The sequence below is a fragment of the Necator americanus genome, chromosome V (assembly GCF_031761385.1).
Source record: "Necator americanus strain Aroian chromosome V, whole genome shotgun sequence".
NCBI lineage: Eukaryota > Metazoa > Nematoda > Chromadorea > Rhabditida > Ancylostomatidae > Necator > Necator americanus.
The window spans coordinates 12,580,123-12,602,324 of record NC_087375.1 but is presented as its reverse complement, the minus strand read 5'-3'; the positions used below and the strand labels follow the sequence as shown (position 1 = coordinate 12,602,324).

General features: G+C 38.9%; 6 protein-coding genes across 9 annotated transcripts; 5 read left to right on the top strand and 1 right to left on the bottom strand.

The window, feature by feature from the left end:
• Window positions 1-618: 618 nt before the first annotated feature.
• RB195_013667 (uncharacterized protein) lies at window positions 619-1,597 on the top strand (the record flags this gene model as incomplete). 2 transcript variants are annotated; one of them, XM_064203596.1, is made up of 3 exons in its annotated part: window positions 619-825; window positions 886-1,047; window positions 1,586-1,597. In XM_064203596.1, 3 exons carry the CDS (start codon window positions 619-621, stop codon window positions 1,595-1,597), a joined length of 381 nt encoding a protein of 126 aa, XP_064059477.1. The 2 variants fall into 2 exon arrangements, with proteins under 2 accessions (XP_064059477.1, XP_064059478.1); XM_064203597.1 differs by lacking the exon at window positions 1,586-1,597 and having other exon boundaries at window positions 619-742; window positions 812-825; window positions 886-1,059.
• An 834-nt stretch (window positions 1,598-2,431) lies between these two features.
• On the bottom strand, window positions 2,432-4,004 carry RB195_013666 (uncharacterized protein; the record flags this gene model as incomplete). 2 transcript variants are annotated; one of them, XM_064203595.1, is made up of 5 exons in its annotated part: window positions 2,432-2,488; window positions 3,241-3,357; window positions 3,492-3,594; window positions 3,738-3,813; window positions 3,866-4,004. In XM_064203595.1, the coding sequence occupies 5 exons, from the start codon at window positions 4,002-4,004 to the stop codon at window positions 2,432-2,434; spliced, it is 492 nt and encodes a 163-aa protein (XP_064059476.1). The 2 variants fall into 2 exon arrangements, with proteins under 2 accessions (XP_064059476.1, XP_013309330.2); XM_013453876.2 differs by having other exon boundaries at window positions 3,866-3,953.
• Window positions 4,005-4,929: 925 nt separating this feature from the next.
• Window positions 4,930-7,718, top strand: RB195_013665 (uncharacterized protein; the record flags this gene model as incomplete). The annotated part of the gene is made up of 13 exons (XM_064203594.1): window positions 4,930-4,944; window positions 5,407-5,513; window positions 5,573-5,678; window positions 5,735-5,811; window positions 5,880-5,959; window positions 6,023-6,105; window positions 6,240-6,340; window positions 6,486-6,565; window positions 6,656-6,807; window positions 6,895-7,031; window positions 7,197-7,360; window positions 7,419-7,528; window positions 7,599-7,718. The coding sequence occupies 13 exons, from the start codon at window positions 4,930-4,932 to the stop codon at window positions 7,716-7,718; spliced, it is 1,332 nt and encodes a 443-aa protein (XP_064059475.1).
• A 600-nt stretch (window positions 7,719-8,318) lies between these two features.
• RB195_013664 (uncharacterized protein) lies at window positions 8,319-11,027 on the top strand (the record flags this gene model as incomplete). 2 transcript variants are annotated; one of them, XM_064203592.1, is made up of 10 exons in its annotated part: window positions 8,319-8,421; window positions 8,508-8,619; window positions 9,348-9,450; window positions 9,505-9,585; window positions 9,638-9,748; window positions 9,806-9,928; window positions 9,995-10,117; window positions 10,621-10,715; window positions 10,784-10,864; window positions 10,937-11,027. In XM_064203592.1, the coding sequence occupies 10 exons, from the start codon at window positions 8,319-8,321 to the stop codon at window positions 11,025-11,027; spliced, it is 1,023 nt and encodes a 340-aa protein (XP_064059473.1). The 2 variants fall into 2 exon arrangements, with proteins under 2 accessions (XP_064059473.1, XP_064059474.1); XM_064203593.1 differs by having other exon boundaries at window positions 8,355-8,421.
• Window positions 11,028-17,391: 6,364 nt separating this feature from the next.
• Window positions 17,392-20,072, top strand: RB195_013663 (uncharacterized protein; the record flags this gene model as incomplete). The annotated part of the gene is made up of 14 exons (XM_064203591.1): window positions 17,392-17,523; window positions 17,623-17,685; window positions 17,755-17,865; window positions 17,922-18,003; window positions 18,197-18,297; window positions 18,430-18,596; window positions 18,677-18,794; window positions 18,875-18,969; window positions 19,021-19,151; window positions 19,222-19,310; window positions 19,411-19,549; window positions 19,606-19,723; window positions 19,796-19,933; window positions 20,060-20,072. The coding sequence occupies 14 exons, from the start codon at window positions 17,392-17,394 to the stop codon at window positions 20,070-20,072; spliced, it is 1,497 nt and encodes a 498-aa protein (XP_064059472.1).
• A 1,353-nt stretch (window positions 20,073-21,425) lies between these two features.
• Window positions 21,426-21,779, top strand: RB195_013662 (uncharacterized protein; the record flags this gene model as incomplete). The annotated part of the gene is made up of 1 exon (XM_064203590.1): window positions 21,426-21,779. One exon carries the CDS (start codon window positions 21,426-21,428, stop codon window positions 21,777-21,779), a length of 354 nt encoding a protein of 117 aa, XP_064059471.1.
• Window positions 21,780-22,202: the final 423 nt, after the last annotated feature.

Sequence of the window (22,202 nt, the reverse complement as noted above, 5' to 3'; positions counted from 1 at the left end):
AGCAGAACTTAAAATATGGGAGTTGTATATGGATTAAAATATAAGAGTAGTTCTTTGAAAAAGGAAGACATCTCTGGAAGTTTCCATATGAAATGAACTTGTTCGTACGAGTATCACTGCAAATTACGTGCGAAATGCATGTCTCCAACCAAAGAAAACCGCTCAAATCTAACTTGTGAAAACAAGTCCAGACAGGATTGAACGTGTTTTTTGTGTCGTGCTCCAAAGTGAATTGAGGGTTGACCAACAGGGAAATAAGGCCAACTTGAGGTGTTTGTATTAAACTACTAGTTCTCAAGTTTCTACCTACGATAAATAATGTCTTTTTAGTTTACACCTATAACCTACGGCTTAACCCTTACTCTTTTATCTTCTGTAGGTTCATTTTTTTTTTTTTTTAAAGAAGTGTTCGTGTTACTGTTGCTTCTGAAAGAACTGTGCAGAGGAACTCTTCATCAAACAATTGTCTCAACATTTCATAAGTAGAAACAGTAACAACAGACTACGTGTAAAGCTGAGTTGTCTTTGTTTAGTGTGAGCTATGCTTCAAATCAATCTATTTTTCGCTGACTTAATGTTTCGAACAGCTTCAAGTTAGGTATTTGGGTTTCAGGTTCTATGGCGCCTCCATTTAAGAAAAACGGAGTTGGCGAGTTTTACCCGCCTTCAAAATTTGCAATAGATGCGAGCAGCCCATATTTCATTGGTAAGCATAAGTCCGCTCGAAGAAGGATAGAAAAAGGTGAGAATTTACCCGCCAAGAAGGCGACACTTGCTGGACATGGATTTGGTGGTGACGGTTTCTCTTCAGGCATTCATACCGAGGTAATTTCTATTGGTGCGTTTTTTCAATTAGAAACTGACCGAATAAAAAAATGGATTTAGTGCAGTAGAGAGGAGAAAGTTAGGAGAGAGTCTTCGATCACTCGAGCATCGTCACTGTCATCAGGAAGTTCGGTGAATGCATGTAATGGCTTAGCGTTTGACTTCAGCAGCGATCCCAAGCTGAGAAGAGTTCGTGAAGTAATCGTCTCCATAGTTGATTCAGTGAGTCCTTAAGTTTTATTGTGTTTCAGTTGCAAATGAGGATCAAACTACTCTCTTTAATTGCATCGAAATTGTGCTGGGTAATTTTAGCAAGGGTGCCACCAATGCACTTGTATGGTGGTATTTTTGTAAAATATTTTGTCGTAATAATTGCGAGCACTTGTGGCTGCAACAGCTCATATTTAAATCCAACTTTGCTCCAAATGTGGAGTCCTCTCGATGTTGCTATAGTCGAAACGACATCAAGCACGGACAGTTGCGTGAGCGGCTGCGCTCGAAGCAGTGCGCTGAAGACAGCGGACAAAGACGTTTGGATCGAGGTGGGATCATGGCGAGCTGCTGTGATAGGTGGCGGTAGCGAGAATCCTCACACGATTCCAACTGCTACGTTCCACCGTTTCGAGCACAGGCGCTTACGCAACTGTCCGTGCTTCATGCCTTTTTGACCGAAGTATACGGTTGTTTTTGTCTACCACACCCTATCTGGACCCTGATAGCGGGCTAAAGATTTTAAGCTCTAATTAAAACTTTCTTTTAGATTAGTCATTGAGGTGGAGCTTTTGTGACTTGAAATAAAGACAATAAAACTATATTCAAAAATAGAAACAACTGTGATGTCTATGTATTTGTTTTGCTTACAAGAAAAATCAAAACTTGTTCAATCTATAGCAGCGGACGAAGACGGAGTGTTTCAAGATTGTACGACTCCTACATGAAATTACAAGAGTTTCAAAGTCGTTTTTTGAAGAGATAATTGATTGCTAGTAATTGAGCACTGAAGTAGGTACTCTCAATGAATATCTCTTGGTGGTTGGCGGTAGCTCTTGTTAGTACCTTCCACAACTTTAAAATTAAAGAACCAGTTTACGTAACCCTCATTAAACTTCATCAAACGGTGATTCTGCCTGCATTATGTTTCATCTTATAAATTGAGTCATGCAAGCAAAAGAATTTTAAGATTCTTGCACCTTGTTGCATTGCGCCCTTCAAACATGTGTCATTTTTTTTCCAAAAGAATGGAGATGGCACTCTCATTATTGTGTAACAAAATATAGGAGAGAAGCGAAAACTTATGAGAAATAAATTAAGGTTTATTCGAAGAGTAATTAGATGGGAGAGCATCGACTGCTGGAGTAGCACTAACGTTTTTTAAAGCGCGGCTTATATGGATGCCTGGCAATCAGCGTTTATGGCCAAATGAGAGCTGGGAGTGACTCCAGTCTTCTTTTCAGAAAGAATGAGAGGCAGGAAGTTTTGTTACGTTCAGCTACAAACACATTATATCCGCAGAAACAAATTTAAAAAGTTACAACAAAAACAAATAAAAGAACGGCAAATGTTAGCGGATGAAGGGTTCTTGAGATTCCATAGTGGGACACCATTGTTACTCCTTCTCTCTCTTGAACCATCTGCGGCAAGTGATTCCATTGTTTTCCATTTTCTGAAAGTAGGAAAGCTTGGATATCAAAATGAAAATGTAGTAGGTCATTTTTAGTTTTAACAGAGTATTCGCTTGTAAATTAGCTTGCAGTCCATAATCTGTTCCCTTTCATTTCCTCTCTCGTGTAAAAGTAAAGTAAAAGTGTAAAAGTGTAAAAGGAGTGATTGGAAGGAAGTTATAAACTTAATTTTGTATTTCAATGAACATACATATAACTTTAGATTCATATTAGCTAATGGGTTACGTTTTGTTGTACAAAATGTTTAAATGCGGCATACGATGAAATTCACGATGTTGGGATCTCTTCACGAAAAGATAGTTATAGAGATAAACTCTAATTGTTCTTAAAAACTGTTTGAGAAATGGCCTTATTGATCGACTGTTCTTACGAGCAACCTGAAGTGTCGCGTATGTGAATGGAAGCACACGAACTGCATTTGCGAGTGAGCGTACAATCTATGGGTTACTGGCATTGTCCCTCCCGGTCACTGACAGAAGTAATAGGAAAATCCGAGCGACAGTACCGGGTCCCGCGCGGTTTTCCAGGAGTTTCGGACGGAATTCAGCGTAGCGACTCATACTCTTAATCTGCCCCCTCAACCTATATATTCTTGAAGAGATCTTAACATCGTCAATTTTGTTCTAATTTGGCTTTAAGAAGAGTATGACTGTATTCCTTTCACGAATTTAGTGGTGTTATTTTAATATGTATTGCAAACAGATTTGTATTATATATTATATTAATAGCATACCAGGACTAATTTATCATCAGCGTCAATATTAAAGTAGTAGACCTCTCCTTTGTCGTTTGGCTCATTCAGTCGAATGTGCTTCTCCATCAAAGTATCGTCCGCAAAGGTGAACGTAACCTAAAGGTCTGATGATGTTAAGGAGAGCGGTTTGTAATGGGTTACCAAACGTAAACGTATAAAGACAGTTTGGATATAAAAATTAGCGCACACGACAAATTGATACGTTAACTAGGAAACCATAAGATGCCTACATTATGGCGATTACCATCGAGACCATCTGCTTCAAACGTCTCACCGAGCTTCCATCCATGGTAGAGCGTGTTCTTTTTCGAAGTCAGATTTTCCATGTTATATCTACAAATATTTATCCTCACGTGCAAAAATAATTGCAATTGCTAGAAAATTGCTTTGAAAGAAAATTCATCACCAGTGAACAGTTACTAATTAGTTTATTCAATTTCTAACTGCAGAAGTTTCATTCTAAGAAAGGCACACACCCCGCAACTTTGTTTTTAGCGATGACCTTGGTAACACTAGCAAACTGAATCATTTTTCGTACAAACCAATTCACGCCTGAAAGCATTTCATTATGTATAATAAGAGAAAAAGTATCACAAAGACATACCTTTTGCTGCCAGGAATTCATCGAAATTTTCACTTTTTTCCAAAGTGAATCGCCCAAAAAATTTATCTGGTATGGCAGTTTCATTCATCTGAAGCGAAATGGTGATGCATAATGTAAGGATGAGTGTACGACGGCGCATTATTCAGGATAATTGAGTGAATCTTCCGAAAGGTCCCGATCGACCTCCTCATCAATCAAGGAGACCTCGCAACTGACACATTATGCATTTGAGTTTCGCAAAGATCAGGTCAAAACATTAGTATTCTGCGACATACTCAACGATAGCATCATTACTGGATGACTAACTACTCTAATCTACTAATCTCTAAACTGTGAGCACTTATCCAGTGTACGAATTCGATGGATTACTGAGAATTTGTCAACATATTTGTGCGCTCATTCCTTTAATGAAGGCGTGGCCAAGGCAATAAACAGATGGACGAGCGCAGTCTAGACAGACTGCTACGGTTTGAATTCTTTGAACTATCCTTTTTGATTGAAATTACATGTTTCGGAGGATAAGGGAACTCGATCTCAACATCCCCTCCACCGCACGTAAATAGAATACCCTTCATAAATGCGTTTGAAAAGTTCGAAATTATACTGCCTCGATCATTCGTTGCTTTAAGGACGTCAGTTTTAGTTCTCAGTAAAAGAGGTTAGTTCACCGATATAATAAAATTATAGTTATAGTAGAAACAGATTCCCGAATATGCTTGACTATAGGAGAGAAAGGAGAATGTTCGGTAGCCATACCCAGATTATCATGAAGAAAAGGATGTAGAGTGGAATTTTGAAATACAAAACAGAGAAGGCACCAGGAAACCATGCGCTTTTGGTTAGAACGTCATAAGCTTTCAAATTCTTATTTTCTTAACTGCAGCAGCGTCGAATAAAGCACCGCTGATGACAAGAGAAATGAAATAGTAGATTGTTGCACCCAAATAAGCCAAGCATGACCTTTATTGGCAACAAATGATAAGGAAAGAAAACACTGTCCTTCCTTATCATGTCTTGCATAAACAACTCCACTGTACTACGATAAATACTTTGCAACAGTTAACATGTTCTTCAAAATGGTCAGAAAAAAGAAAGACCCAAAAGAAACGCGTAAGATGATGCTGTAGTTGATTTGCTGGTAGGATATACATTGGTAGTACTACTGTGAGATCGTCAATCTAGATCTATTCAATCATGAAAGCGTCCAAAATGATTCCAGGAAGTTAGTCGTGGTCTGCTAAGGTAGTGATATTTTTGTAGGTGAGAAGGATAGTTTTATGCGCAATGTCGCAGACTTTGCGCCCAATCGGACGACATGACCATTTGAATTCGTAGTTACTTGTATTGGAATTGCTTTCGGACAAAGAGAAATGCTTGGAGGCTGATGTGATGTATTCCAAGACGGAATCACGCCAACAATTATTGGCTGATGTGCTGTTCTCTGTTATGAGGCAAAATCGAGCACACTAAATTGATATCCTGTCACATCGATATGTGTAGGGGTTGTACTTGTTCTGCTTGTCTTCTATACGATATTTCAGGAGAGGAAACGAGATAATGATAAGGAACTACAGGAAGCGATTGCGTCAACTGCTTGCAGAGCAGTGGAAGTTGTAAATAGCAACGAAAAACCCAAGAAACTTAAACGGTATTCATTTGTTCGATATGTGTCCAATATTCTAATTACGATGATGTATGGAAATCAAGATGGGACAGGAAAGGCCTCGCATCGCTGAGTGATTTCAAAATGGCATCTGGAAGCCAAGTTGTTAAGGAAATGAAGCAAGTGATTTGTGAAAGCCAGAATCCTAACGTAGGTGTTGTGATGGCCTATAGCAGGAACAACTTCCTTAGAGCTATGTGATTCAGAGTTTTGGAAACGATGTTCACGAGAAGGAAACAGATGTAGACAGTGCCCAAGCGCCGAAGCGATATCTAGGAAACAAGTAATACCAGACCTCCAACTAGAAATTCCATACATTTGGTTAGTCATGTATTGGTGAAATTGTTTCAGAAAGATCACTCCCGCTTTCTCTGTCCCTCCTTTTGTTCGAAAAGGATTGGAAATGATGCATGTTAACGGTGGCAGTGGAGGTAATTTGTTGCAGTGATTGGTTTTGTTGGTATTTCCTTGTCCTTACTATGTGATATTCTAAGCTCAAACAGTTGGTGATGGACTCCGCAGCGAACCAACTCTCAAACACTTTGACGAAAATATTATTTCGCTAATTGAATCCGAGGTCACGTTTGGATTTGATCTTATTCTTTTTATGTTGAGATTTCTCTTTTTTACTTCTAGCTACAATAAGAAATACAATCAGGTTGATTTGTCGTTTCATCCCTTCTCTTCATTAAATTATTGAATTGGGTTCAGATAATGTCTGTAACCCTTGAAACAGGATGGGCAGACGTAGCCGGACTTGAAGGAGCAAAGAAAGCTTTGAGAGAGATAGTGGTTCTACCATTCAAAAGACCGTAAGCTGTTTTATTCCAGGGTTATCTGTTGCCTCTTTTTGTATTTCCTTTCTCGGTGTTTCTATCTTCCCCTCAAAGTTCCACTTTTTGTACAAATAAGAAGGTTTCTGCTTTGATGAGATGGATAAAAAAAATGACATTTCAGAGACATGTTCAAAGGTATACGAGCACCTCCAAAGGGAGTTTTATTATTTGGTCCTCCGGGTACCGGAAAGACGATGATCGGTGAGTGGTCTTTTCACTCCTTTAAACTTTCCATCTATTTCTGTTTTTTCTTTCACATCTAAGAATTTTACAAGTTCTGCTTCGCTTTAGGACGATGTGTTGCTTCGCAGTGTAAAGCTACTTTTTTCAACATTTCTGCGAGCTCTTTGACGTCAAAATGGGTGGGCGAAGGCGAAAAACTTGTGCGAGCTCTCTTTTCTGTTGCTCGTTTGAAGTTGCCTAGCGTCATTTTTATCGACGAAGTAAGCTTTTGACGTCCCCATTTTAAAACCTTGGATTCTTTCTAATTACATTTGTATCGTCCTATGGCCGTATGAGTTCACTTGTAGGTCGACTCGCTTCTATCGGCGCGGTCCGAAACTGAACACGAGTCTTCTCGCCGTATTAAGACTGAGTTTTTGGTGCAGTTGGATGGTGTGGCGACAAGTTCTGATGAAAGACTTTTAGTTTTGGCTGCTACGAACAGGTTAGTTTTTTTCAAAGGGGTTAAGGAGTTTCGAGTAAGAAAAGTTCTTTTAATCACCTTGCATATTGTTGCCATAATTAGTGAATAGAAATGAAGAGCGTAGAACAGTGGAGTGTAAGTTGTCGTTCACTTAATCTTTATTTGGTCTTTTATTTAATCGTTCAGACCGCAAGAATTGGATGAAGCTGCACGGCGACGTTTCGTGAAACGTCTTTACATCGCTCTGCCAGAAACCGAAGCTAGATTGACAATCGTAAAGAATCTACTCGTTGACATGAAACATAATCTTGAAGAGGGAGATTTTAATGAAGTGGCGAAGCTGACAGAAGGTGAGCATTTTTAGCGCTGTGTTTTTGAATGTTTTTTTTTTCATTTTGTGATTTTCAGGTTATTCGGGCGCCGATATGCGGCAGCTGTGCGCGGAGGCTGCTATGGGTCCTATTCGTGATATTGATAATTGTTCATCTATGGACATTGAAACCATAGAAACTGAAGATGTATGTTCTGCAGAAGTTTGGTGTTTTTCAAAGTGATTTGTACACTCAATTAATTTATTTTTGCTTCCAGGTTCGTCCTATTTCCCTCGCAGATTTTATCTCCGCCGCTCACGTAGTCCGTCCTACAGTTGTCAGCGAAGATTTGGAGGCGTACAAGATTTGGGACAGTAAATTTGGCTGCCTTCTTTGAAGTGGAAGTTTCCTGCTAACATCAGAAATTTGTTCTTATTTTTGTTTTGAGATGTATTAAGCGATCTCTTCAGTTTTCCTGCCGCGTTTAAGTCAGTCATGGCATCAAAAAGCAGCCATGTCATTAGTCCATTATCTCATGGTTCTCGTAATATGTTAGAGACGCATTTCTTTATGCTAGCCTTTTTATCAACGCTTTCTTTTACTACTGACTGCTTTTTTATTAGGAAGAATTCTTGTATCTAAGATATTTCTTCTGTTCAGTTTACCGAGTTTGTTTGGGTCATCGAATTGGTTGCAAATTTCTGTATATAATGATTTTATTTGGATTTTTGGAGAAATATAATTTGAGTTGGTAAATTAGTATAGGAGCGTGTATAGTATTGTGAATAAATGCTTTTCTCATGTTCTCTCTACTATTGTGGAAAATACTGGTGAAGAATTGTTATACATGGGTGATTAGTTATTCCTCTATACTGCTGAAACATGTTTGCTCCTGATTGTGCCTAGTATTACAACTACGATGAAGTGATTTAATGTTGAGAATGGTTACAGATTTCCCTCCCAACATTTCTCTACAGAGGCAACATCCCTTTTTTTAATGGAAGGACGCACTAGGATTTGCACTCCCCCACCTATGATTGCTAAGCCTAAGTCACAACAGAACTGTCAATTGGTCAATCATTACGATTATGCAAAAGGAGGTGATTATCTTGCTGCGTAGTTTCACATGTACAGGAACTACTGGTGCTTTTTTTATTCGATCAGCTAATTTTTGATCGATTTTCAGCGCTGAAACTGCTTGCTGATCTGCGTCTTGAAGCCAATAAGTTCTGGAACTCTTTCTATAAAGCCGGTCCCACGACTGTCAGTGAGATGACCGAAAAGGACGTGACAAAGCGGTGAGTTGCGTGAAGAAAAGACGCGAAGATTTTTCGTTCGTTCATTCCCATATTTCACGTAGTAGATGTTTCTGTCTGTTTTCCAGATCTTTTTTGATTGTGTATTATGTCAATTTTCTCATGAAGGTTCTTCAAGCCGCAAATATTTCACATCTTGTTTGAATTGCTCAAATGGTTTTCACTCCATTTCCTTTAACTTGTGCAAGATCTGCTGATTGCTTTCCTGTTCACTCTTTCCACGAGGATAAGCCTATTGAAAATGATACGTAACCTCAATCAATGCGGGAGCGGCGGACAGCCTGCGACAGCATGTGAACCGTTAACGACCAGTTGTTCCGGTGACTATGGGATAGGAAATAAAAGTATTTTCTCTTTGTTAGGAGTTTCACCTTCTTCTCGTAATGCCTGAAATAATATAAAGCTAAGTAGTACTAACATGGTGAACACTTTGAGTAGCTGCTTGCAAATAAGAGATCGCAAAATGATGGTGTAACCAATGAGTCTTTTTGCTTTTCTCGTTTCTCTTATTTCTATTACGAGGAAACCGTCCTTATTTCGATTTGTTCTTCACTTTTCCTATTTCATCATTTTATTACATTGAAAATATGACTCTGGTGTTTCTCAGGAATGCTGTTCTGAACCTTTCGTAGGTGTCCACTTTACGAATAACTGCTGTTTTTGTCTTGTCGCGTTGGGAAAGATTCTCGCTCAAATGTGCATTTTTGTAGACTCACTTCAATTTACAATGACCTCGAAAAATTAGTGAAATCTGTCGATGTACGACGACCTGATTCTCTTCCTTTACACACAATTTCAAACATCCATGATGGAGTAAGTAGAATTTGCCAATAAAGAGGAATGAAAATCAACTGGGAGATATTTGAGGAAATTAGTCTGCCTATTGCTGGTTGCTTAGTGGATGAACAAAGCTATCGTGAATGCGTTGAAAGGGCAGCTGCGTTTCAGGTACGTCGAAACTTGACCGCAAGTTGAAAATTTGGGTTCAAATAGATTGCAGGAGTTCGCACAAGGTTACTTTGACAGCTCACAGAGGCAAGAGGTTGCGCACTCTCTTCGAAATATGAATTTTCTGGGCCCTGAAAAGTTACGAGTTTTCTCTGTGGAGAAGGTAGTTTATTTGATGCGACTGTTTTTCGAACATATTGTTTCTGTAGTTCAGTTTTAGATGCATTCTCAATTCCTCGCTGTTCTCAAGACACTGAGAGTTAATGCGGAGAGGCTTGTTATTTTACACAAATGGCGTGTGTCTTCAGTGGTTGAGATGCCATTCCTGGAGACTATGATTGAGGTTTGTCATTGATTGCCGTGCATTCTTTAAATAATCTTGGAATCATAAGGATCTACATCTTTGGAGGTAGAATTCGGTCGACTTCGTGATGCTTTGTTTGTGTCTCAGTTAAAAGCAGTACTTGTTATACGTCAAGGAGAACTAGTTTCCGTTTCCATTGGATCACCTAATGAAACACTTTGGAAAAAGGTGAAGCTGTAATTTATGTATGCTATGTTTAAGAAATAGCGTTTCTTTTTTCAAAATAGTAAAAATATTGACACACTTCTTCGTATCTCTTCATTTGCAAAAGGCAAGGTCCCGGGGAGATTTGAACTCCCGTCGCAGGATTCAGAGTCCTGAGTGCTAACCGCTACACCACGGGACCATGGTAGCCGACCTCTAACTATCTTTCACAACTCTGTTTTGAACGATCGTTTTCATTTCGTACGCAGGAAAATTGAATACTATATAATACACATGGATTTGGATTTCTTTTTGATTTCATTTTTCGCCATAATCTGTGGTCTTTCGAATCCAAAGAAAATGTAGCGTCGTCTCTGCAGATCTGATAGAAGTTTTTTTTTTTTTTTACGTTTTTCTTAAATATTGACGGAGTATTGTTTGTATCAATTTATTTTATCTAATCATGTATTCATTGTCATGCCACTTTTTCGTTAAATAGTGGTGCGTCTCCAGAAGTTTTTGTTGAGGACGATGATGTCAGCTCGCAACATGAGGTGTTCCAGAAGATGACCAGCCTTGCTTTTCATCGATTATTTTCAACGTATTCGCACACAAAAATGATGTAGGTTCTAAAGACTTAGTCACTAATACAAGTATGCTCTTGTCCATATTATTCTTTTCAATTTTCAGCTCGTTTCAAACTGTTTCCATGGTCTTCAGCTTTTTACAGTTGTACACACTGTCATTTTCATTGCCTTGCTGCGGTTGTCAGTAAGTGTCATAGTCCTAATGTTGAGTCAACCATATTCTTGCATACTATCGAATGTACGTAATATGTTACAGTAAGGTCATGCGTGACTACCTTCCTCCTATGGTCCTTACTGACTTTAACCAGATTCGTCCTAGATTCTTTCATGAAAACTGTCTTGTTTGAGAGGTGCACCGAAAAAGTTGGTAGGATTTATCAGCTTTTTGTTGCAACTGAATTGAACTGATACATAAATTTTTATCCTCGTTGAAGAAATAAAGTTAAGTTAGTTCTTTAGTAATTAGTTAATTCGTTAAGATTAAAGAAATTTCATTTAGCTGAAGTTGTTCTGCAGTTACTTTTTGTTGATTATTCCAGATGATGTTATGAAACTTTCTTGTAATAGAAAGTATTGTTTCGTAGTTTGTTCTTAGAATTGATTGTTTTGCATGTTAAAACATGGTTTTATTTTTGTTTTGATATCACTTAGTGATTTTAACTGAGGTTTAATTGCGCACTTACATGTCACTTTAGCCTTACTCATACAGATCTGCCTAGTTTTCAGATGTTATCTCCACCTTTTATTGCATTTTTTGTTCTGCTAGATTGAAATACTCACATCTAAGATGTATGATTAAACTGTATGTTGTGTTTCTTCAAAACAAATCACTGTTTCCCCGGTTTTCTGTTCCTTTTTCTCCTTCTTTGTATTGGTATTTCTTTGTTCAGCTGCTTACTTATGTGTATAAAGTTTTGTGTACTCGCACTGTTTGCGCTAAATCTGGTCTGTTATAGCCAGCAAGTTTTTTTTTTCTTTTTGTCGATCGTGCAATATACCTATCAATCATTCACTTTCGCATGCCGTACCTGCATTACTCTCTACCTCCACGAGCTGGATAGAGATATGGAGAAGTAGGCGCTGTCATGGAAATTTGCTATATGTGTCCTATATTTTCCAATTAGAAGGCTATTAGTTTGCGTTGTTTCGCAACAACAAAAGAACAATCAGACTCCATGAAAAGCGGATTAAGAGTTGAGAGGACTCAAATTAAAAGGAGGTTGTCACGATGTTGTCAAAATGCACCTTTTTTACTGCGCTTATTTGGTTGCACTGTCCATTCGGATCGCATCCAGGATGCAGGATTAAACTTTTTAGAAAAGTATTTTTTGATTAATTTTGTAGTTGGAGGTATGGTTGCAGTCTAAGAAAGGACCTATTTCAGGAGTAATCATACCTAAACCTCCGATTCAGGATAGATATTCAATTGTTCGCTGATGAGTGCTGATTCAAAGATTTGGAGTGAACATATATTGGAGATTTTTGATCCATATAGCAGATGTCGATGAATTTCATAACCATATGGTGTTTTATGAATTGGAGATCAATCTGTTTTTATATTTTCTATATAAGCTCGGCAAGGAAAGAAGAGTTTGGTGTGATATGCATAGGATCAAAAGAATTCGAACCATTTTCAAGCTTTTGATAAAGACGAGTTCCTCGAAACGTCTGACCATTTATAAAGTTTCACCGAAACTTCGTCAGCATTACAGCAAAACATAAATGCAATCCCCAATGGCGAGGTCTCAAGGAGAGTGCACTTGGAGATTGTTGAGCGATCAATGAATTAATTTCGAAGAAGCCATCTTTTCGGAAGGTTGTCTTGAGTACTAGTCTAGTTATAGGTAATTTGGGGCTTTACGGCATGTTTTATTCACATAGCATCCTATGCCTTTTTTTTCACAAAATGGCTTCAATTTGAATCGATACGTTCGCTCGTTGCGATCCAGAGACCGACGGGATGTGCACAGCTGCATGCTCTTTGTATTAGACACAAAAGTCGGAGCGTTTTATCATGTTTCCACATTTCAATAGAGCTATTTTTCCTGTTTGCATTCTGTGAGCTTTGTTCACCGTGCTTGTCGCAAATCTAGCTCTCCCTTGGAGCAAATTTATATATCTGTTGCCTCTTAAAAGTGAATCAGCAGGAAACATTCCATTCTTCAGCTTTGTGACAGTTTCTATCCACGTGTGGATTGGTAGAGGAAAGTTTTGTTTTGGTCTCCTTAGATTAGTAAGTAATTTTAAATGGCTCTGGGACAAAATGTCAGCCTATGGAGTGCGTCGGACTTAGTACGATCGTAATTCGCAAATCGATCCTCACGCGAAGCCGGTGAGCTTTAAGAATTAGACCGTTTGCATATCCAGATGCATATGTGCGCCTGTAAAAACTGTTATCAATGTTACTTTGCACACTTACTTCCACTTTTGCTGATGTGTTTTCGTATTTTTCTTCATGAAAGACATGAGAAAGGTGACTAACAATTTCCGGGTAGCGAGTTGCTATAAGCATAGTGTTCGGTTTGGTCCCACCTGCTTCACATGTAGTTAGTTGGTAACTTAGCCGGTGAATACATTTAGTCTCCAGCTAATCGCTGTTTGACTCGCATTTTGTGGTATTCGTATTTGATATATTTAAAAAAAAATAAATGTCCTTTGCAGTTTTAAATTTAGTAGAAAAGTAACAAATAATAGATAATTTTATCCATGAATCTGTCGCTCTCCAACGCACCCACTACTATCCACTTTGGTAGCCGCTTCAGTACCCCCGCTGATTTTCTACTGCTTTTTTGTTCCCTCTACTTGGTGATTCTAATTTCGCTGAGCACAAATGGTCCAGTGAAGTAAGTGATTCCCATCTCTTTACTTTCTCTAGGTTTTCTTTTTTAAATCTCGATGAAATCAGATAATCAATCAGATTAAGTTAAACTATGTTTGTTTCGCGTTATTTATGTTTATGCTTCAGCAATTATGAAAAGAATTGCAAACAAGAGTGGAATGTCTAATATATGGTTGGGCTAATAATATCGTTCTGGTTTTCGAATCCCTGTAATCTTTGCATTGAAGCTTGAGCAGTCTGTACTTTCGAACCGCCAGATTTTCAGAATTGTCTCTTCATTTTGCTGGTTTTGAACATATTATTGTCAAGTTTTTCACAATCACAATTATATGTTTATTTGTTTAATTTTATACTCGCTATGTTCAAAGTGTAAATTGTTTGGAACGACAGCCGCCAAAGTTTCTGCGGTCGTGCCACGAAAACCCCACCTACTGCAGCGTTTCATTCCATTGGATGGCGAATATTGCAGGTGCATGATAGAATAGTGTCAAAAAAAAAACTTTTCAAAATGTAAAGCGTTGCAAGATCAATTCGTGAAATGATGATCGGTCAAATAGAAGCAGAACCGGAATTGAGGCTCTTTTTTTCGAAAGCAAACAGTGCAGTATGGAGTCTCGAATGCGTGCGTAATCGCGCCTACCAATGACCATTTTTGCAGAGGTGTTAAATATTCGAATGTTTGAACACATCAAAGTGCTTTCATATTGATTTTGGTGATGACGCGAAAATTGAAAATCCGTTGACTTTGTTTTGTGGGCAGGAGTATTCACTATTATTGTATTTTGTGTTGCCTCCAGAAAGTGAACTTTCTGCTCATGGTATCTAGTACTTTTACGCATTTCTCATTATTACTAAGGTGTTCTTCATTGAAACGATCGTTCAGCTCACCGTACGAAATAGAAATAATTCTATAAGTTTGCAATAATGGTAATTGTAATGGGTGGAGCTTTTTTCTGATACTGCAGAAAAAGCCATGAAATGTTCTTAAAATATAAGGCGCGCACCGTTGCCTTCAGGTACCGACGTCTTAAACTCTTTTTGCTAAATTACAGTGAGTTTCAAAACGATACTGTAACATTTTGTCATAGCTATGTGCCTCATTTATTCAATATTCATCCATTATTTATTTCATTTCCTAGGATAAAAAAGGTCTTAGACAAAGTTGTGGGTCTTTTTCAATTATTTGGAGTTAAAACAAATCAAAAAAAAGGACTGATTCTTGGCTTTATCTGAAAATCTACATAAATGGACTTTTTTTCTTGATGTGCAATAACGGGCATCAAAACAGTATAAATGCGCACCATTTAGCACGATTTATCGAATATTACCCGTGACGCTGAAAGATGTGCACAACTGTGAAGTCCTTGAAGAGTTTGCACGTTTTCTTTAAAGTGACTGTGATTAATGCACACATTTCTGAGGTTGGATACGAGAGTTTGACTTCCGCAGTGGAGAGACGGACATGTTTTTAATATTTTCTTTGGGATCTTCTACTGGTACATTCTATTTGCTGCATCATCGTCTAAATAGTAAAGATGCAGTAAAGGTGACAATAACCTGTGAAGTTGAATGAAAATAGAAGTGTTTCATCAAGCTAAGGTTTTCGGTTGTCGTACGTGTGCGTGGAAAGAGATAGTGTGCAAAGTTCCTCTACAGGTAACATAGGTGAACATCTGGGTGCTAGATAGCTAGACCCCTTTTCACGTTAGTTTTCCTGGCTCATGAAAACTATTAAGAATTGGAGGTAAAACGTCATTCTTTTTCCTTTTTGTTTATTAATTAATCTAGTGTGAAATAATTCATCTAAGCTTTTGTTTACTAATTAATGTGTCTCATGCGTTCACTTTCTTTGTAGTCATATGTCCTGTATCTCATCGCGCATGACCGCATTCGAAGCACTATTGTAGTTTCTATTGCTAAGTAGCGTTTAAGAGTAAGTGACTCCCTCAATAGTTTGATTTCTGCACAGTGATGTCGCGGGTGGGAACGACTATACAAGATACAGTATAAGTGCACTCACGAAGTGTTTTATGCTAATATGATGTTTCGCTCGTGTCTGTCACCGCCCTACAAACATACATGCTTTGAATGGGTTTCCGGGCACGCCGTATTGTTGTAATATCACTTGCACTTCAGTACCAACGTTGAAATGCTAGTGTTCTGCAAAGATGCTGTGGTTTGTTACCTTATTATATTAGAAGCAGTGTGTCGCGTCCTCTGAACCACAGAAACTACGTACATGGCTGGATGAGGCTTCTCACTCTAAAGTGTACTTTTCGAATTAAATCGTCTTGGCGTAGAGTAAGTCGGCTTTGAGTCTTCCGCGAATTCCGTTCTGTTTGACTAACGACGACAAACAGTAGTGAGAGGCGGAGAAAGGCGACGAGGAGGTGACAAGCCGTTGTTTTGCTTTTCCGGAGATGATTCATGTATTGTATTCGTTCTGTGCGGGAACAACCATTATTGACAGCTCGACTGTTGCATTCTGTTCCTGCTTCGGTCCAGATGCATTTAATGGTCTTGTTTTGCCCAAGAAATAGGTAGTTTGGCAATCTCCGTTAAAAAAAAAACAGAACAAGGTAGATACACTTGCATGCAAGCTTTCTCATTGTATTCCCCGTCAGTGTTTGCCTACTGTTTGGTAGATATGGCTCTTCCGTTGTCAAAGGTTTTCTAGGATTTTTATTTGTCTAATCATTTTATTTGCTTTTGGCATTTGCGATGTTAACATCTTTGCTGAACGAACCATTTGATTTTATAGCATTAATGCTTTCATCTAGCGTTACGTTTTCGTGCTTCCGAGAGAATGCACTGAAGGTGGTCCTCTGTTGTTTTTCTCAGTTCACCTCCAATTTGCTCATTTGTGCAACGCTCATTAGTCCCTGATTGGATGGATTCAACCTTTAACTAAAATGTATTTTGGCCTTGTGCTTGATTTTAAAGAATCAGTGAAGAATTCAATATATGTTTACGAGAAGTCGTTCTGCCAGAACTTTATCCTTTTTTCTCACCCTGCCTAAGCACCAGTCAGGTGTAATGTTTGCCCGAACGACCATGGTGCATGCTTGGCTGTAAGAGTTCGAAGGAGGAAGAGAGTTTGTGGGGAGTTGCTTGATCAAAATAACTCTGGTAGGAGCGAGGGTAACGATGTTTTGTGTGCTCGTATTGTTCTGTTTACTTCGACTTTCATTTCAAACTCTCGCTTTTAGTGTTTCCGAGGAGTTCGTACACGGTATTTCTAGTTGTTTCCTTACTTTCTCATTTGTGGAAATTGGCAAAATGACCGTAACAACTCGAAAAAGTTCGCGTCAACAAATAGATGCCTGTCTTAACAGTCAAGTATATATTTTGCGTGTTCTTATTTTCCTAACTCAAAATTGTAAACTGATAATAGCTGATAATAGCACATTCAGATTTCCAGCTGATGTGGGTTTCAACGAAATCTTGTAACATCTTCTACCAGTGTTTCAGTTGAATATTAAAATCACTGTGCATTGATGAACGAATGTGAACTTACGTGTTTGACTCAGATGAATTCAGCAATCTGTGCATGCGTTTTAAAAACATTTTTGTTTTTACTTGAATTTATCCTATCTAAATCCGATTTGAGCCGATTAGTTATTGTTACAGCCATTATTGTCATGATTCGTTGTTTTACTTTTGAAGTTGTTTTTTGTATTGTAAATTGCGAAATACACGGCTTGTTTTCATGAGAACCGCGCTCTTTGACTGTTACCGCCAATATCAAACTTTCAGATGAGTACTTCTCTCCAAAGGAGAAAGTGTCTGATTATTGGTTTTTGACGGTTGATTGACTGTCTTCATCTGCTGAATTCTAATTTGTGGTGAGAAATTAGGATAAAGATAAAATTATGGTCCTGGGAGCCGTACTGTCTATGCTCCGCTATGTAGCGGGAAGTGAAGACAGAGATTTTGTGGATAGACTGCACTCCTACTTCACTTGCAACATTTTGATTGGATTGGCCGTTTTAGTTAGTTTTAAGGTTAGTTTATTCCCAGTTTTTTTTAGCTGGAGTATTATCTTACTTCTTGTTGCAGTACTTCCAGACTTCCGTATGGATAATTCCCACTTTTTTTTTTAGCAATTCGGAGGGAAACCGATAGAATGTCTGGTGCCTGATATGTTTAGCAGTTCTTGGGAACAAGTAGGCGTGACTTTATGGTCTTTTTTTCAATATTTTCTGTTCGATGAGTTTTATCTGAACTGTTTTCAGTATGCCGAAAATTACTGCTGGGCACAAGATACATACTATGTGCCAATGGGTGAAGCTGTCGCAGGACTAGCCGATGCTGAACGACGTCAGCGAAGAATTAGTTACTATCAGGTATTATTTAGGTACAGTTTTTCTGGTGAAAATGTGCTTTAAAATACTGCTTTTAGTGGGTGCCATTTTTCTTGCTTCTGGAGGCTGCATGCTTCCGACTTCCAAGCCTTTTGTGGCAGTATCTGGCTGGTCATTCCGGCAAGTTTTTGTGTATATGATGAGATTAACAATCATTTCCTAACAATATTTCCGATTCAGGGATTTCTGTTCATTTTTGTTCTTTTTTTTTGAAATTTTCACGCTCTATTTGATTTTTTCCTATAGTCCTTCTTCAATATACCAACGAGTTTTTTTTTGTTGTGAATCCTCATGCTTCAGTTGAATTTTTCAGGGATTAAGATCCACGAGGTTGTGAAACTGTCTTCAGATCCAAACAACATCAAGCCAGAAATTAAAAGAGCAAATATAAAATCACTGACGACACATCTGCAGGTTATTATTTCGAACTATATCTTAAAGAGAAGTCCAAATTTTTAAGTGATTTCTTTACATCTCTCATTACGTTTATTTTTATTAATGGTGTCATTGTTGATAAAGACGTTTTTTAATGCGAGATCAATCCAGGGTGCTCTTCGATTCCATCGGCGGTTACAGAAGAAACAAATTCGTCCGCATCGCTTTCTCTGGATGTTTAATTTGCCTTATTCTGCATTCTTCGTTACATCAATGTATTTGTGTACAAAATTCTTCTATCTATCCAATGTGTGCCTTCAGCTACTGCTTATGAACAAGTGAGTTCAGTAGACGAATTCTGATTCTACAAGTACCTCGATCGCCGCCGGTTTGTGCTTGGCAACCTCCTGAAATTGAGGTTTCTGGAAACGGACAAATACGCTTGGTATGGGCTCGGAGCAATGGTTGACCTCATAAATGGCACTACGTGGGAGGTGTCTGGTGTTTTCCCTCGTGTTTCCCTTTGTGATTTCGACGTGAGTTTTCCAAGTTTCCGTATAACCGATCTAGGCAGTAGACAAAACAGTAAGCCGTTCAATGAGTTTAATCAATTAAGGTACGTGTTATGGGGAACGTGCAGGAGCATACCGTACAATGCGTTTTGGTCATCAACATATTCAATGAGAAGATCTTTATCTTCCTGTGGTTTTGGTAAGAAAAAAGTGGCGTGTTCGCTAAAGTAACAACCTCAGATTTTATTAGGTACTTGATGTTGGTTGTTTTCACATTGGGATCATTTCTTTATTGGTTATTTGTCGCTGTCATACCGTATCCAAACCGGAGATTCATCAAGAGGCACTTGGAAATCAGCGAAATGCCGTTTGATCCCATTGGTGACTCTCATGCCATTTCTTGCATCTTTTTATTCGATTTCTCGAAGTCGCCTTTTTATTTTGTGTTTAGAAAGCGATAAAGATGTCAGACGGTTCATTGATTCTTATCTGAAGAGTGACGGCGTCTTTGTGATTAGAATGCTTACACTTCAAGCGGGGGTGAGATTGTTGTACACAAAGGGTCCTGGAATATTTATTTCGCGAGTTGTACAGCTTCACGCGGCTTCACCTGTGTTTAGTTTAATCCTCCCTATTTTAGGTGATTTTTGGTACAGATCTTGTCTTAGCTCTGTGGAAGTCCTTTTTCGGCATTGAGGAACAGCTGAAGAGGAGTAATTCCATGCCGGATGTTCAAAAATGTAGTGAAGATGAACCACATTTTTGGCCCCCACCTCCAGGTTTGTGACCAGGTTACTGTTTGTTTCTTTTTCTAAACCGTGTTGGTTTTGTTTAGATGCGTTCCTCGACAATGAAAAAATCCGAATGCGGAAGGCTTTGGGACAGAATATTGACAACTCCGAAATTACTCAAGATTTCCTACAGAAACTCATCACGCCATATCCGGAGAGACCGTAAGTTTAGAGTTTGAGTTTTATAGTAGTAGTTTTATAGTAGTAGTAGAATGTATGGGTAAGTAGTTGTAGGGCTCCGCGCTACGTTGCCGCCGTTTCTGTCCCAGTCGTTGAGGACGAGACGAAGGAAGCACTTATCAGAAGCTTGGAATCGAGTCCAGTGAAAGGAAAAACTGTGCCATCGGCCCCGTCCAGTAACGTGGTTAACAGGTTAGTTGTAGCGTTTTTTTTTTTGATCATAGTTTTCCTTTTATAATTTTGTACTAAAATTTGCCATGAGTGCTAATGTTATCTATTTTCTCCTATGGGACTGTGAAGTGAATTTGGAATTTCTAGGAGAGCTCATTAGAACCGGTGAAAGCGTCTGAACGATCCACCTTTTTATTTCTATTGCCTTAACAGTGTGCTTTAAGAGTGATTCACTGATTTCGTGCAAATATCTCTACTTGCTGCAGGAAATAATATTGTTGATGGGTTTCATGTTACACTAAAAGTTTCTAGAACGTGTTCGATCTCAGCATAATATTAAATGAATTTCGTCTAACTTTTGTGAGCAAATTATTGTTACTTGTTGATGTTTTGACGTATCGATAAAAAAATTCTATGCGTTTCGTGTTTTCGAATGTGTGGAACTCCTGTTTTGGTCAAAGACAAGAATGGAAACAGCTACCGGTAACGAAGTCGTGAGTGCAATCCTGGTTGTTAGCGTTATTTTAAAGAAATCTGTACGTGCAAATAATCTGTCAACGTCGATAATGTTTTTTTGTGGAATTAACGTGGAACCTGAACAGAGAAATTGGAGACTGTGATCAAACCAAAAGCTATGGTGAGTTCGGAATGGCCCTGAGTTTTCCTACTTGTACTCTTTCTCATGTGTTTCTTATCTTCCCAGATAGTTGTTAGAAAATCCGGAAAATGAGCCGGTTTACTGGGATTCTTTTTTCTAGTATTCTAAGATTGGGTTCGTGTTTAAAGACATCACCCCGACGAATCTGATGTGCTGCAGATTTCAAGTGGAGTATTCTTATAAGGGATAGTAGATTATGGAGAGGAGGGTGATTCCGTCCATTTCTTCCTAATTGCCGTAAAAAACGGCCCGGAAGATGCGGCGTGTGCGCACGGCTGGCGCGCTCCAATCGAACTCGTAGGAAATGGCGCGCCGGGACGCTCGAAACTGTATATTCCGGGCTGTTGTTTCAGGGCAATTATGAAGAAATAGACCGAATCATTCCCTCTCCTTAATCTACGATTTTCCCTGGGGTGATGCTTTTAAGTACCAAGTGTTTGCAAACTTTTGGGTCATCCGTCGATTTTTCAACGGTACTGGACAAGTATCTCTTGCCATAAACAAGCGAACTTTTTGAAGCGCTGTATTGAAAGTCCTCCAGAAAGATGGAGGAGGACTACAGTAAAAAAATCCGTCTATTTCAATTTTAGAACAACGCTTTGTTTATAGGATGATCCAATACAAAAGAATTGAGAAAAATGGTGAAAAAAGAAAATCTAAGGTGATGTCAGAGAAAAAAAAAAAACGACCGGGATAGTGCTGTCGATGAAAAAAAAGAAAGAAAAAAAAAGAAAAAAAAAAGAACGTGATGAGTCTACTACGTATCAGTGAGCATGTCTCCAATAAATTATTGTCTCCAAAGAAGAAATAAATATGGCAATGAATACGGTGTTGAAGATAATAATTAAGCAAAGAATGTCTGGAGGTGTGCAGTCACATTCGGATGAGGGCAGCCTTAGTAGCATTCGCATCCGTCAGGGAAGTTACGGACCGATAGCTCCGTGGCCATTTGTTAGACGCGACAGTTCCTTCAGCGCCTCTGGTTATGCAGAGGAAACGTGGGCAGACACCACTGTCATGCATAAGAAGCTGCTTACTATTGACAGAGCCCTTGAGAAATGTGTTTTGAAGTTTAACCTACGCACACGTGTCTTCGCAGCTCTGACTTATGAGAAGTGTCCCATCTTCGCAACTCAGCGGAATATATGTATATCGAGAGCTAAGCAGAGATGTGCCGGTCACATTTTGAAGAGACGAGAGATGGACTAAAAGGATGTTAGAATTGATCTCAATAGATGTTACTAACAGTCAAAGGAGAACACCAATAATATGGACTGAAAAGGAAAGTGTTCACTCTACGGACGGACCAGTTGAAATCTCATCTGGGTAAGGCTTAAGGAATTTGTCAACGTCACTCACAAAACTTGCGAAAATCGTGGATGACGATTGCGAGGGAAAGGAACTGTTGAAAGAGAGGCTGGGTTCTGCATTTCCAGTGAAGACGGGCCATCTATGTATCTAATTCGAAGTGTAGTTGGGTCAAAACGACACGAAGCACGGACAGTTGCGTAAGGGGCTGCACTCGAAGTTGTGCGGTGGAGACAGCGGTTGGAATCGAGGTGGGATCATGGCAAATTGCAGAGATGGGTGGCGGTAGCGAGGATCCTTACACGATCCCAACCGCAAAGCTCC